Source organism: Notothenia coriiceps, unplaced genomic scaffold (genome assembly GCF_000735185.1).
Source record: "Notothenia coriiceps isolate Sejong01 unplaced genomic scaffold, NC01 NC01_scaffold00015979, whole genome shotgun sequence".
Taxonomy (NCBI): domain Eukaryota; kingdom Metazoa; phylum Chordata; class Actinopteri; order Perciformes; family Nototheniidae; genus Notothenia; species Notothenia coriiceps.
Window position 1 is genome coordinate 118,508 of NW_011348680.1, and position 11,946 is coordinate 130,453.

The 11,946-nt window shown below is 40.2% G+C and overlaps 1 protein-coding gene across 3 annotated transcripts in view; it reads right to left on the minus strand.

Annotated features, from left to right (window-relative positions):
• Positions 1–11,946, minus strand: part of ctbp1 (C-terminal binding protein 1) — a 23,548-nt gene that overhangs the window by 4,793 nt on the left and 6,809 nt on the right. For all 3 annotated transcript variants that reach the window (XM_010775715.1, XM_010775716.1, XM_010775717.1), the window contains exons 2-6: positions 7,042–7,196; positions 4,477–4,621; positions 3,593–3,696; positions 2,298–2,400; positions 1,411–1,535 (exon numbers count right to left, since the gene is read on the minus strand). In XM_010775715.1, coding sequence (XP_010774017.1) covers positions 1,411–1,535; positions 2,298–2,400; positions 3,593–3,696; positions 4,477–4,621; positions 7,042–7,196 — 632 coding nt within the window. The remainder of the gene's footprint in view (positions 1–1,410; positions 1,536–2,297; positions 2,401–3,592; positions 3,697–4,476; positions 4,622–7,041; positions 7,197–11,946) is intronic.

Consider the following 11,946-nt stretch of genomic DNA (forward strand, 5'->3'; position numbering starts at 1 on the left):
GACCCGTTGTGTCTGAAAGATGACGGAGGTTTCTAAAAAGATACCCCAACCTCTAGACCTCGACCGATCCGGTGAGGTCCTGGAACTTTACGAAGAATGCTTCGGTGAGGAAGCAACGGGCCCCGTTCACACAACACCCTAGTTAACAGTACGACTTTCTGGGTCGGTGCAAAGTAGAAGTTACGGGACACGACTACCTTACCTCAACCAACAGTGAGTTTTAAGAGTGCCTATGTACCGGGTTAAGTAAGAAAGGAAATGTGCCTAGTCAGTAAGGGACCAGGGAAACGTCTTTTTGGCGGGGTTTCGTACTACAAAGGTGGGGTACAAAGGTGGTCGTCATACCACAAGAAACCTACGTTTGAGTCTTAAGAAAGAGGAGGTTTGTGCAGATCAACTCAAAAAAATGGGTTTTTCAAAGATAAAAACCAAAGTAGACTTTGAATACTGTAAGAGGGTTAGGAGAAGTACTAGTAGATTTACGAGAGATCGTTGAAAGTCTGCCCCGGACCTGTACATGACCGAATTCGTCCCCCCTGTGCAGACCGTCGACCGTCCTAAACTCAGGGAACCGCCGCATCACACAATTGACTTACCATCGGAAACAATCGAACCAAGGGTCGAGAGACGTCCAGTTAACCTGATCCAGGGGGGCACACCAAAGACCCTAAAAACGAGGTAGTGGCAAGAACACTTAGTAAAAACTGGGGTGCCCCACTCTAGAACGCACCTCGGGGTCTAGCTCCCTCCTCAATAGTCACCCGAACATACAGAAGGGTAAAAGATATTAAACGATGGTGGTCAACTAACGAAGTGTGGTTCGACAATGGTATAACGTTCTAAGTCCAGAAAGGGTCGGACCTACGTCCAGAATTAAAAATAAAGACCACAGGAAACTGTCGAAGAAACCAGAACCGGTATCACCTCAAACCTCACACTGACCAAAACTCCCAACAAAAACATCACTGCTCTAGAGGAGATCTGCATGGAGGAATGGGCCAAAATACCAGCAACAGTGTGTGAAAACCTTGTGAAGACTTACAGAAAACGTTTGACCTCTGTCATTGCCAACAAAGGGTATATAACAAAGTATTGAGATGAACTTTTGTTATTGACCAAATACTTATTATCCACCATAATTTGCAAATAAATTCTTTAAAAATCAGACAATGTGATTTTTCTCATTTTGTCTCTCATAGTTGAGTTATACCTAGGATGAAAATTACAGGCCTCTCTCATCTTTTAAAGTGGGATAACTTGCACAATTGGTGGCTGACTAAATACTTTTTTGCCCCACTGTATATGAATATAACACACTGGAAAATGCTGGAAACATTTGAAAGTTCCTGATTTCTCTGAAATAAAATCATACCTGATGTTTGTGTGTGTGTTTGTTGTTGTGTGTGCTACCTGTAGTGTGGTGACCCTTTGTAGTCCCAGGGATCTTTCTACACCATCAGCTAAATAAGGGTCATAGAAAATCACATTGAAGCCAAAGGCCTTGGCTCGCAGGGCAACGGCTTGGCCAACCCGACCTGAAATCACACGAAGCAGCATTTAGACAAATTAAATACAAATAATTTAAAAAATAAGGGGTTTGATATTATGTTCTTTGAAGTTTTCCTTGTATATTTTCATAATTCTCTGGCTACACATGTCTGCTTAGTTTCCTGAAAAAAGCGTTCAGACTGTACTCGGAGAGATTTGCATTCTGCCTCTGGGTAATCCGCTTATATTTTATTGGCATTAACTCCTTAGGAAGCCAATTTAGCTGAGCTAAGGACAAAAATGAAAATGGAAAAGAGAGGGAAAAAAATGCCTTGATTAAAAAGTCTGACCACACTCTATCAGACAAAATGAACAAAAATAAAAGCTTTTAGCGGCGCTAGCAGCATAGAAACATCAGGCTAACACACTGTTCAAAACTGAAACTATAAAATGGATGCAACATGAAGTTTAGTAAAAACATTCATGTCTCTCAAGCTGCATTTATTAATAACCTGTGACAAGTGTAAATAACTTGGAAAAGATTTTCCAGTCACTTTAAACCATTGACGTTAATTAGTAAACATGAGCACGCTCACATTCTCAGCTAAGAGGCTAAACATGGTAAACATTATACCGGCTATGCATCAAGATGTTCTCATTGCAAGTAGCACTGCTGCATTTTCATTCAGCCTTACAGAGCTGCTGCTCTGTCTAGACTTCCAGGGCTGTTTTTACAGCAGTATGTTTTACAGCAGTATGCTCAGCAGGTCTCACTGCAGAGGCATTACATCGTGTGTGTCGTTGCTCACCGAGCCCTATAAGTCCCAGCGTCTCTCCTCTGATCCTCGCCGCTCCTGACGCCACTTCTCGGATCTGCTCCACGCTCTGAACCCGCGTGCCCTCCCGCAGCGCCTGCCATGAAGAACAACTCATTATTATACGCTAACATCCCTCAGACAACAAAAACACAATCCAGATGTATATTTCTTAGCGGCTGCATTTAATCACCGACAGTCTGAATCCTTTCAGATATTGTGATCATGATTATGAAGTCCACATAATTATAACTAGGGTTGCAAAGGGGCGGAAAGTTTCCGGTACATTTCCAGAAAGTTTCCATGGTTGAAAACAAAATTGACATTTCAACAGATTTTATTTTTAATTTTTTTAAGTAGAACAGAACAATTTGAATTATTTTATTTAACAATTATTTGTTTCATTAAAGAACGAAAACAGGAATGTTGAGTTAAATATTACTCATCCCGCCCAACCCCAGTCATTATTCAAAAATGCACCCCCCATCCAAAAATCCCCACAAAGTCCCATTCAAAATGTGAAATGAAAAGAGCCCTTCTCCCTCCAAACAGTCCCATTAAACATGCACATCTTCTTTCAAACAATCCTCTGCATTTTGGCTAAACCCTTTCAGTCAACGGGCTCTTCCTGGGCCTCATCAACATCACACTCTGAGTCTTCCTCTTCAGTGTCACTGTCCAGCCTTGTTGAGGATGGCTCTGTGTCACGCTCAAAGAGCCTTAGGTTTGCCCGAATGCCAACCAGTTTTTCCACTCTCACATTTGTGAGCCTGTTGCGAACCTTTGTGTGGTCTCAATAGCCATGCAGTAAGCAGCTATGGCATGGATATTCAAGTGTACTTGAATGGCATCTGTTTGTTTTAGTCAAGATTATGCTAAAATATACTTTCCCCAACTATATTCAAGTTCCCTATGAAGAGCCAACCTTCAATTTTGAAAATTCCCAGTTTATTCCCATTCCCATAAATTCCCGTTTATTCCCGTTAATTCCCATGGAAAGTTTCCATCTTTGAAAATTCCCGGAATTTTGCAACCCTAACTATAACTGATTTGAGGAACAAATCATTTTACTATACCTTCTACATCTTAGATAAACGTCTTTCAAAGACAGCTACATGCTCAAGAAAATGAAACGTTTCAATTTTGCTGATTTGTCAGACGGTTAATATCAATTGACGAAACTAGAATTGTTATAACTAAATATACACCGGTAGCCTCCACATTTAGAGTTAGTTCAATGACATGCAATTCATTTTGTTCCCTTTAATGATCCACCAAAGCTCACAGACCTGGTGCAGCCAGGTGGTGCGTCGGTACAGGGTGAGGATGTGACACAGCGTGGAGTCCGCCGTCTCCTCCACCGACGCCGCCGGCATGTTACACACAGCTATGCCTGTTGGAGCAGAAAGCAGATAAGGATTAGTAATAGCTTTTTTGGCCATTTGATGAAGTTTGGTTAAAGCTAGTTTGGCGGAGAAGTGCAGGCGTAAGATTTTGTGTCAGCAGTTTTCTCTTCAAACGCTACTGGCAACTTTCAAATTGCACAGCGTCGTGGTGGAAGGAGATAGGAGACGCTAGGAAAGCTCTGCCGCTGCAGGACAGCTTTATTAAAAAGCCTTGCTCACTTCACTTTGAAATACTAAATGTACTGCCTTGTTGCAATCCTTATTGGCTGGCAGCAGTAAAGTACACTGCTTATGAGTAAAAATAGTATACAGTAAACACAACACAGTACTGACAACAAAACTGTCTGATTTTTATAGCTTGTTGTTTATGCATATTAAAACAGCATATGAATGCGATCAAGACTATTTGTATGTATTCATAACATCAACAATGGCTCTTTTTCATTTAGGTGTGCCAGTTATCTAGCCCTAAGCTTGGCTCTGGAACAAATAAAAGGCTGACAGCGTAATGTGAAAAGGAGCTATCATAATCTCTGGAGTTAAATGTTGTCTTATGTCTAAACAAGCCATTTACATGAACTATGTTAGCAAACAAACATTATGGTTTGAGCTCCCTGAGAATACCTGGTATTGCAGGGGAAAACAAAACATAGCTGCCGCCCTCTGAAATTGTTTACACACAATACATTTTGTGTGTGTGTGTGTGTGTGTGTGTGTGTGTGTGTGTGTGTGTGTGTGTGTGTGTGTGTGTGTGTGTGTGTTCTTACCCAGCTCTCCGGCAGATTTGATGTCAATGTTGTCGTAGCCGCTGCCGATGCGGACGATGATGCGAAGACCTTTAAACTTTTCCAGGTCTTCCCTCATCAGAGTGATGGTGTGGTACATCAGAGCTCCTACAGCTTCATTCAGCACCTGAACACAAAAACAGCTTGAGTCGTTTAAATGATAAATCACTAGCAACAAGTGCGTGTGTGTGACATGTTTGGCATGTGATGGTTGACGTGTCAAAATCTATGCAGCCTTACTTAGCCATGTGTAAAAGTGTGTCTGGTTGCAAATGAATAGAAGAGTTCTTTAAGTACAGTAACAGTACATACAGACCAAATGTTAATGTCATTAGCATGTGTTTGTGTAGGTGTGAGCACGTCAAGCGTTTCTCCACAGAAAAGGCTTGAGTGATTTTCAGCAACCAGAGTTCACCTAGTTCACAGTCACACATTTTCCGCAAACTCAGCTTCTCGGTTGAGGTAAAAAAATGTCCAGGATATGCTTTTTATATCGTTCTCACATCCTGTTTTTTAATATCCCTGCCCGCATGGAAGGACCGCTTTTCCTGAATATTACCATGGAAACTAAGCTTTCTTAACCACAGGAATGGAGATAAGGTGTCTCTGCATCGAACGAAGCGCCTGAAATCAGCAAGAATCTTTCTCACATGGTGTTCTCATCAGGACTACGGCTCATTGTTTTAATTGAAAAATATTATTATTTAAAAACTGATTTATTATCTTAAAGAATAGGAATATAATAAAATCTGAATCAAGTTTACTGACCAAATGATGATGTATTGCTATAATGGGACGTTTTCTATAAGAATTTGTTAAAAAATATGAATAAAATGGGGATATATCCAAATCCAAATCAAGTGTATTGTCAGGTAGGCTTACATATACAAGGGGTTTGCTTTGGTCTACAATGTTAAGTAATACTACGTTGTAAAATAAGAGCAAATATGAGACTATTTTAAAACTTAAAAAAAGAATATTAAAAAATAAAGTTAACAAAAAATGTAAATGAACACAGTAAAGGAAATATACAAAAAATATGACAATTACTTTGAATTTTTTTAAATATTAAGATAAAAAGACTGGAAGACCTGTTAAATTTTCAAGTGCAAAGCGCACACATACAGTACATGGCTGTGTATAACGTATCTTATTCACCTTTGAATTGGTTCCCAGTTAATCTTCCAATCTTTTTTCTAACGTTGGCAGCTCTCATCCTCGTGTGTGAGGATGAAAATGACATGCGGTTCAATTACAATAAATAAACCCTTTTAATTATACAATGAGGTGGCAGCCTGCTCGAGAGCCAGATAAAGAGAGAGTAGGAGAGATAGTTGGTGGACGAGGGAAAGCCATCTGTTTCTGCATCGCCGTGGGTTACTGAGCGTGTGCCTGGCAGACACCCAGAACAAGACGCAGCGCTGCCAGACACACAAACCCATTTACCATCCACAACGACAAGATCCCAGCCTGACCTACATTTTGATTCTGCTGTCCTTTTTGATTTTCCTTCATTTAATCCATTTTACTTTATTTTTTTAATGAAATTGCAATACACACGGTTCACGTTATGTCCAATAGACTGGCAAAAACAGGAGCATTCATGTTTTATTGCAAGATATTTACGCACAACTCTGCTTGTAATCAAATCATTTAAATAACACAAATGAGGTGCATTTGCATCTGATATATCTGACAGGAACCGTTTTTAAGACTTGGTGATGTAACCACATCATGAATTGTAATTGTAACAGATGAAACATAACTTATTTTTGAAGTAAATGTTGAAATATACAACGTACATACTTACGTAACATCTGTGGTATCAAAGATATCTGACGGGATGTTTTCAAGCGTTAAATCAAATTACCTCTGATATCATATTGATAGAGCAAACACAACTCTGATCAGTGCAGACTTCTAAATCAAACATGTCCCAAAATGTTCCAAAAGAGAAGCATGGGAGATGTATTAATGTTGGATATATTGATATATATTTGATGCATTCCTAATAGAAAACTACACATGATTGAAATATATCGTTATACTCGAACTTCAGGCCATGACAAACTGCATCTTTCTTACCCGGCTTCAAAAGTCAGCCCTAGTGGTTAATGGTTTGCCGATGTGGAGGTTTTTTACAGTTTCAGAGGAATTCAACAGGATTGCAATTTTCAGTACAGCAAGCTTTTTGTTGTACTTCTTTTAAAAAATAAATGAACATGAATAGTCAGAACAATTTCACCTTTATGTTTTGCTCACTACATCTTAGCCTTTCTTACCCTCAGGTGTGCCAAAGCTACAGGTAATATACTTAAATAATCAGTTATTTAATCGGTATTGGCTACGAGAAGCAAGTCATTATCAGTTACCTGATTCAGCGAGAAAAATCCATACAGTTCATTCCTAGATACATCCTTACTTATAGTGTGTGTGTGTGTGTGTGTGTGTGTGTGTGTGTGTGTGTGTGTGTGTGTGTGTGTGTGTGTGTGTGTGTGTGTGTGTGTGTGTGTGTGTGTGTGTGTGTGTACATGGTCTCATTGTTACCTTTTCGTGGATCTCCTGTGTGGACTGAGCGTCACAGAAGGCCACGGTTGCTACGTCTTTCAGGATGGGCATCTCCACCGTGCAGTCTCGCCCGTCCAGCAGCGCCACCAGGGGGCGGGGGTGCATGGGTCCGTTCATTATGGGTGGCCTGATGCCTGCACACAAGTAAAAAAAGGAGAAGGTCAGATAGGCAAAATCAGGAGTCAACAAAAAATAAATTTGGAACAATAGACAGAATATATGTCTTCATTGTCAGCTTCATTTATTCTAGTGTGATAAAATGACTGCAATTTCCCTTTGAGAAATTAAAAGTCTTGAATTGGAAGGAAAGACAGTTTCCTAATAGACCTCCAGGCTTATATTAATGTGCTCAGTCATATCTTACAGCACTTAAAAGGTGTACAATCTAAAATGGAAGAAATGCTGTGGCCCCAGGGCACAGATGATGTCTTGTTTTATCTGTATCCCATAATGTTTCTGCTCCAGACAGATGCAGTTGCTATGACAACCTTGAAAGTAAGCATGGAGGAGCAACTGTTTCTGTCATTATTACTTTTATACATTTCCATTGTTACGATTGAATGATTACTAAACATTCAATGAAACAAACAGTAATTGGTGAGATGGTGCCTGTGGGTACTGTTTGTACGCTGGTAGAAAATAGTACAAAAATAGTGTTATGCCCTCGAGAAAAAAACACTATGATAATTAGGAATATCCTTTTGTATTTCATCCTGTTCACATTGTTTTAATTAAGTACTTATATTATTCATAGGGAATGTAAGTGCTCGCGCCTGAGGGCCATTGAGAGTGACTCATCGGAGCCACCTACTTGGGGAGAAAATGTTCAGCCTTGAACAGAAATAACTGAGCATGCAGCCTGAAGCTCTATTTTGTTTTCAATTGTTTCTCCTATGTAGCTTATGTTGGATAATATTGAGTGTTAATTCACTAACATCCAACAAAATGTGGTATTACACAGCTCAAAAGACATCAAAATGTTACTCAGTCAGTCGATATTGGGGTACAGTAATATGAGAAAGTAAGATCTGTGTCATGAGAGACAGCCAAGACTTTAAATCGGACTGAAATCTGTCAATAACTGAGTATGAGTGAACCCCTTCAACTTCTCTACAGTTCTTTATTAGATCATCTCTGCAGATGAAACCATTACCCTGACTGCCCTGGCAGCAGTAACAGGAGGATAAGTGGCATTCAGCAAGGCAGATACTCCCGATGACTCGAATAGTGGGCGGTTCGCCTAAAAAAAGAGCAATAGTCGATCGGAAATGCATTCATTATTTTTCCTCCCACTGAAGTCTGCTTTACTCTTTCGGTTAGAGTCTTTTTCCAAGTAATTGAAGGGTTAATTTCAGATCATTGACTGAGAATGTAGACATGTTAAAGACAGGTAGACAGAGGACAATTCAAGGCAGTTTATATAATTGGGTTTCCTTGACATGCAACGTTTTGACAGGCCTCTACAACCATATAGATGAAATAAGCTCAGAGTTATTGCTGATGCTGGCTGAGCGCATCACTCATCCTGCCTGCTCTCCATCAGAGACGTGCAGGCTGACATCTCATATGAACAGCCATCTCCATCTTTTCACTCAGAATATTCACCTAAAACTTTGTTTGCTATATGAATATACAATTCCCTCAGTTTGAAACTTCCCAGTTGCATAGGCTCCCATCTTATTAAACCAGTCTTTTTGAAATCAGTATTCTACATTATTTTGAATGCCAAAAATCCCTGATAATTAAACTTGTGGAAAGAAGGCAACTCCTATCCTGCAAATTAGTTTGGAAAACCCTGGCAGGAGAAATGACTAACACTCTTCCCTCATCAGCTATCATTAAAGGTGGGGTAGGTAATTTTGGAGAAACCAGCTCGAGTGCGCTAGAATTTGAAAATACACAGCCGGAAGAAATCTGTTACTTCCTAACAGAGCCCCTCCTCCAACACACACGAACGCGCACATGACCAATGAGGGCACGAGATAAGTTTGTGCACAGATGGAAGGCTGACAGGCAGGTAGGCCATCCAGTTATTTTAGCCGGGCCGGCTAAAATGATTGGTCGTGCTTTTTACAGCGCCACGGCTTCCACAGATGACATTTTTTTATGGATTTGTTGTCAAAGCACTTAATATATTCATTGCTATCGGGATGTTAAGAGCATTCCATGGAATATAACAAAAAGTGTATCTCAAGCCGGTTTCTCAAACTTACCTACCCCACCTTTAAAGGAGACCTATCATGCTATATTTGAATAATATATTGTAGGGCCGTACCTATATAAGGAATATTTATACGTTTTCTTTTTCAAAATACCAAACAGATCATGCATTTTAGCCATGCCTCATTTCGCTCTATTTTCCTCTCCTCCACCCTGTCTTTGCATGCGCTGCAGCTGACCACGCCCCCCTGCAAAGGAGGGGGCCGAGTTAAGAGCGTCATGTTACCGTGCACGCCCCCCTGCAAAGGAGGGGGCCGAGTTAAGAGCGTCATGTTACCATGCTGTTACCATGCTGTTCCCATGCTGTTACCATGCTGTTACCATGCTGTTACCATGCCACGGCAACCTCTCATTCCCCTGATAGGTGTAGAGTTGGCCATATAGGCGGAGCTACTCGTCACTGACATCAGACTATTTTTAAATCTGGATCAGTATTAGATCCGTTCCAGACCCGTTTTTAGAGATTTTGGGTATGGAGGAAAAGAGAGAGGCTTACATGTATGTTTTCTGACACTTGGTGAGTTCCCTAACACACCGGGGACACATATTCATGTATAAAAGACGTACAAAGGTGCATTTTGCATGATAGGTCCCCTTTAAGTGGCCTGTGAGTGAAACAGATGAAAGGAAAAGTCCCTGCTGGAATTCAACTCACTACCAGCATGTATCATTCATCTCAGATTTGTAGTGCTTTCCAGTCGTTTTAATCATGAACTGTTGTCTATTTCCTGCTTCCATCTTCATCTACAGTATATTACTAGTTCATTACTAGTTCTCCACAGACAGAGCGAGAGTGCATTTAGTTTTATATAAACCTCCAAAACCCTTCTCAAATGCAACACGACATGACACATGCTGCAATTAAATGATTTCATCTTGTATGACTGTTAAGAATTACTGCAAAATAGTCTGGCGAGACACACTGCTTTCTGAGAGGCCTGACATTTAGCATCAGTGTTTTAAAATAGCAACATGTTTCTACAGCTGATACGAATCATTGTTGTTGCATGGACATGATGTCACTCCATCGGCATTTGGCCAGTTAATAGTCACGGTATATTTTTCTTATTCTTTCATGTGCACTTCTGGGTTTACGTATATCTGTATGAACAATACAGATACAAAGAAGTAGGTTATGAAGAAAAAGCATGCAAAAGAGTCCAAATGTCTCTCTCTTGCAATAGGGGGGTTGTTTTAGGCTTGGTGGTTTTCTCTGGTTGCTCAGTGAGCCAGTGTGCATGCATGGTTAAGTAATGCACACAGTGCTTACATGCATATCTGCTTCATGCTCCAGTATGCTGTGTGTGTTCAGGGTTTGGCTATAACAGGAGTATTCAAAATCTGTATTTAGACAATAGAAATGAAGTATCTGTATTCAGTCACTGTTATACTTTAAAACATCAGTATTTTTGATTATGTGAGGAGAATACTTTTAGAATACCTCACTGCTCATTTAAAATGTTTTCCCAGCATACACATACTTCCTTCTGCATGTATCAGGCAGCAGTAGAGCAGAGCGTTAGAGAGTGTACATGGAGACTTGTTACTGTAACCATGGTATATAGGATTAGGCTAAGGAACCAACATTAATAATTGCAGCCACTCTGTAGTTGTGGTTCGATGTGGTAGTTACATATTGTTCTATGTTTAGTTGCAGATATGTGCATGCTCGATTCTAAGATTAACAATTTATAGATGTATCTGAAAAATACTTATTCTAAGCGCCTTTTTTGTATCATTGTTGTGAACTAAATGTCTTAAATCATGTGCCTGTCTTGTGTCATTTTGCAGTCTTGACAACTTAGTATTTGTGGAAAACCAAATTAAAGGATGGTTAGCATCAGTTCATAGCACTCTTACAAGCAGCAGGAAGCAAAGACAGCCCCTAATTTAGCCCAATCCATCGCACCCTTTCTGTATCGCCTTCTTATCTTTCTTTAGATGAATGCATGAAACCTGATCGGATGAAGCAGCTCCAGACCAACAAGGTGAAACTCAAATCCTGCTCACAATACCTTATAAGAGCTGGAACAACACTGGCTCCCCATAGAAGGATTTGCCTTGAGGCCATTTCACTTACACATCAATACAAAATCAATGGTGCATACAGCTGAGAAATTGGAATATATCAGCAGCAGAAAATACTTTAACACAACCGCCATTGTAACCCATGGGATCATAAGTAGCAGATTCGCCCGTAGGCTCTGCACTTTACCATATTTCGGCCTGCGGACAGTTCTGAGCTTTAATTTGATCAAAAACACGATGCAAGTTAGCGTGATTCAGAGATGGCATGTTTAATCAAATAAGCATGATGTGCATTTGCCAAAAAAAATAAGTTAATCTGGTCAGTCTGATCAGTAGTAGAGTGGCTTTTTTTTTTTTTGGAAAGTAGCAGACATTTCTCCGGAGTGAAGGAGGAAATAGCTGTCATTCCAGCACCGAGCATGACCTTGGGAGCACTGACTGCTGAGTAGTACTCTATGATAAAAAAACAACCATCCATTCTCTCTCTCTCTCTCCAACACACACACACACACACACACACACACACACACACACACACACACATATAAAAATGTACACAAACATTTAGGCAATGCACACATTCACGCAGAAATGCAAATATACAACATTCTCCTTTTCTAATTGAGCCGTTTTGGA